Source organism: Sinocyclocheilus grahami, unplaced genomic scaffold (genome assembly GCF_001515645.1).
Source record: "Sinocyclocheilus grahami isolate Dianchi unplaced genomic scaffold, SAMN03320097.WGS_v1.1 scaffold469.1, whole genome shotgun sequence".
NCBI lineage: Eukaryota > Metazoa > Chordata > Actinopteri > Cypriniformes > Cyprinidae > Sinocyclocheilus > Sinocyclocheilus grahami.
In genome coordinates this window covers 31,785-35,097 of record NW_015505648.1, presented here as the reverse complement: position 1 = coordinate 35,097, position 3,313 = coordinate 31,785, and the positions used below count along the sequence as shown (strand labels likewise).

The window sequence follows — 3,313 nt, the reverse complement described above, 5'->3', positions numbered from 1 at the left end:
GAAAAGTGGGGCCTCGTATAAATATTTACATATCACTTGCATTTCTGCTAGAACTGGAGGAAGATTTTCAATTTAATGACTCTCAAATGCATTATTTGTTCATTCATTTTAAAGGAGAGTTCAAGCACGTGCATCTCTAGTGACTAATCTATTTATAACAGTAGTAATGAACCCACTTTATACAGTATTACATGTTTTAAACTACATGTACTAACATGTAAATAAAGTAAACCATTTGATACAGTCTCTCGGTTGTGTTTTTACATTGTTTTACATATGTACTTAATTTCTGTGTTTACATGTATAATTACAGTAACAACCCATACCCCTTAAACCACCTTTAAACCAAACCTGTCTCTGACTTTACCCTTATCCCACCTCAACAGCGAAAGTGCTTTACAATCCAACATGGACACAATAAGTACACTACACGATTTTTTAACATAAGTAGCCTACATAGTAGTTAAAGTCACCTACTATAAAGTGGAAGCATATCTGCTGTTCTGTTTGGAGGTAAAAAACCCCCCAACTCATTTCTAGTTTTATAGAATCAGTAGAAAATGTTTTTTTTCTTTTAATAATCTTCAATAGTAAAGTTTATTCTTACCTCTGCTATAGTGATGGCCAGCATAAGCCATGGTGGTGGACAGTAGGTGTAACTGTCAAAGTACCACTTGCGGTCCACCTCTCTTGGCAAAGTCTCATAGGCAACATGACGCACAAGTCTTCGAGACAGACCCAAGCCCACTTCCTCTCTTAGCGCGGAATTCCTGAGCTGCCGACTTCCCTGCAGGATCGCTCGACGGAAACTGTTTGAGCGCTTATTGCTCATCTGAAAAAAAGAAAAGAAACCATGACACAAACTGACCAGTCATGTTTATCAGCACTTTTCTTGTAAATATGCAAATGATCATGTAACAGTAACAAAGTCAATCAAGTTTTTATATACAGGCTGGCACAAACTTGTATATGTATCTGTGAGAGCATTTACTGTAATCCTTAATAATATTTATGTATGTTTTTTCTCATTCAGAATCTGTGACCAGACTAATTCACCACCTGGGTTTTTTTGGGGGAAATATCCCTGATGTTATTGGTTTATGAGTTTATGTCTTTCTGTCTTTGACAGTGCACCCTATCACACATCCCATGCCCGCCCCTTCTCTACCACAGACAGAATGCCACTGTTGTCACTTAGCAACCGATTAAAGATTCCACACTCATCTCCAAGTCTCAGAGCAGCTGTGTAACAAACAGTGTGTAAGTTATTGCGTGTGTGTGTGTGTGTGTGTGTGTTTGTGCGTATGACACAATGCTGTTCAAACAAGCTTTTCACTACTGAGGCAAAAAGCCCTCCTCAAAAACCTGGAATGTTCTTTTATCCCATGCCAGGAATACAGGTCATGCATTATGTAAGTTGTGGAAGAGGCCCTGAGAAGGATGAAGAAATTTAGTTGGAAAGCCCCTAAAGACGTTGCCTTTGCCATCATATTGGGACCAAATTAAATAGTTTAAAACATGACTAAGCTGACCTACAAAGCTTATATTTTCACGATTCACACGGTAAAGCTATAAAGACTATTTACTCTGTTAAATACAGTAAAGAAGTCAACTTTGTGAAAAACTAAAGCCAGAAAATAATGAACGCAGCCCCCCGTCTGGATAACAGCTCACCTCAAATTATATTCTGTAGAGGAATATGTACACACAGCCATCTGCAAGCTGTTTCAACTTATGTTACATTTGTTTGATATAGATATACACATGGACACACAAAACAAAATAAGTACACACACTGATCAGATTTGATATAGATTATAATTGAAAAATTAAGGATCAGAGTTTTTTTAATTCAGATAGGATTCATTAAACTCATCAAAGGTGACAGTCAAATCTTTCAGCTTAAATTCTGTTCTTTTGAAATTTTCAGTTCATCAAAGAATCATCGGAAAAAGCAGCACTATCGTTTTCAGGTGTGATAATAAGAAATGTTACTTGTAATAATGTTAAATGTTACACAAATCAGCATATGTGACCATGGACCACAAAACCAGCCATAAGTGTGAATTTTTTTAAATTTAGATTTATGTATCACCTGAAAGCTGAATAAAAAAGCTTTCTGTTGATGTATGGTTTGTTAGGATAGGACAACATTTGGTCGAGATACAACTATTTGAAAATCTGGAATCTGAGAGTGCATACAATCTAAATATTGAGAAAATCGCCTATAAAGTTGTCCAAATGACGTTCTTAGCAATGCATATTACTAATCAAAAATTAAGTTTTAATATATTTATGGTAGGAAATGTAAAAAATATCTTCATGGAACATGATATTTACTTAATATCCTAATGATTTTTGGCATAAAAGAAAAATCTATAATTTAACGAATTTTGTTGGCTATTGCTACAAATATACCCGTCTGTGCGACTTATGACTGGCTTTGTGGTCCAGGGTCACATATTAGAACGAAAAAGGGTGTGTTGATAATGCAAAAGGACAATAGTAAACAGTCATTTTTCTCAGTTAAAGTCAGTTCATCGTTGATTCATTGATGTCGTCATCTAGTTCAGTTCAGTTTCATATATACTATATATTAATGAATAATTAGCAGGTATATACATGATACTCCAATATACTTTAAAAGAATACCATGGTTTGTCTAAAAAAGCACAAAGGTACATTTGGTAATGCTTTACAATAATGAACATTAATAAACATTTATCGATTTAAGTTAATATTAATTTATCCATATGCTGTTGTTCATTAATAATTAATGTTGTAATACATTAACTATTGTTAATGTATACATTTGGAAATGTTAAAAATGCATAGTGCAAACATTAACTAATAACATTAATAAACACTGAATGCTGTCAAATTTTTGTTTGTTATTTTTTTATTCATGATGCCTAATCTATATTCTTAACAATAACCAAATGAAAAGTGTTACCAGACTTTTTTGTTAGTGAATACTTGATTAACTCACTGAATATGGAAACATAACCGTATATTTATCATGATATGAAAGAAAATGTTTTTGACTTGTGCTGCTTACTTCAACCTCACAAACAACAAACTTTATAATTTCCTCCTACTGTTACACATCAGCTTTATTAAAAGATCTCACATTAACAGTTACAGTCTGTGTGCCATAACGCTTTTTGTCTTGGCTGTTTTCATGGAAACCACACAAAGAAAAGTCAAACTATATGGTATTTAGAGAGTACACACACAAATCATATTCTCTACTGTTGGGGCACCATGGTACAGCCAGCTAAAAGACTGTAAGGCTGAAGAAAAGAAAGAATTC

At 34.1% G+C, this 3,313-nt stretch overlaps 1 protein-coding gene across 1 annotated transcript in view; it reads right to left on the bottom strand.

Annotated features, from left to right (window-relative positions):
• LOC107553290 (rhomboid-related protein 3-like) overlaps positions 1-3,313 on the bottom strand; it is a 23,586-nt gene that overhangs the window by 15,178 nt on the left and 5,095 nt on the right. Inside the window, exon 3 of the mRNA XM_016235480.1 lies at positions 608-832. Coding sequence (XP_016090966.1) covers positions 608-832 — 225 coding nt within the window. The remainder of the gene's footprint in view (positions 1-607; positions 833-3,313) is intronic.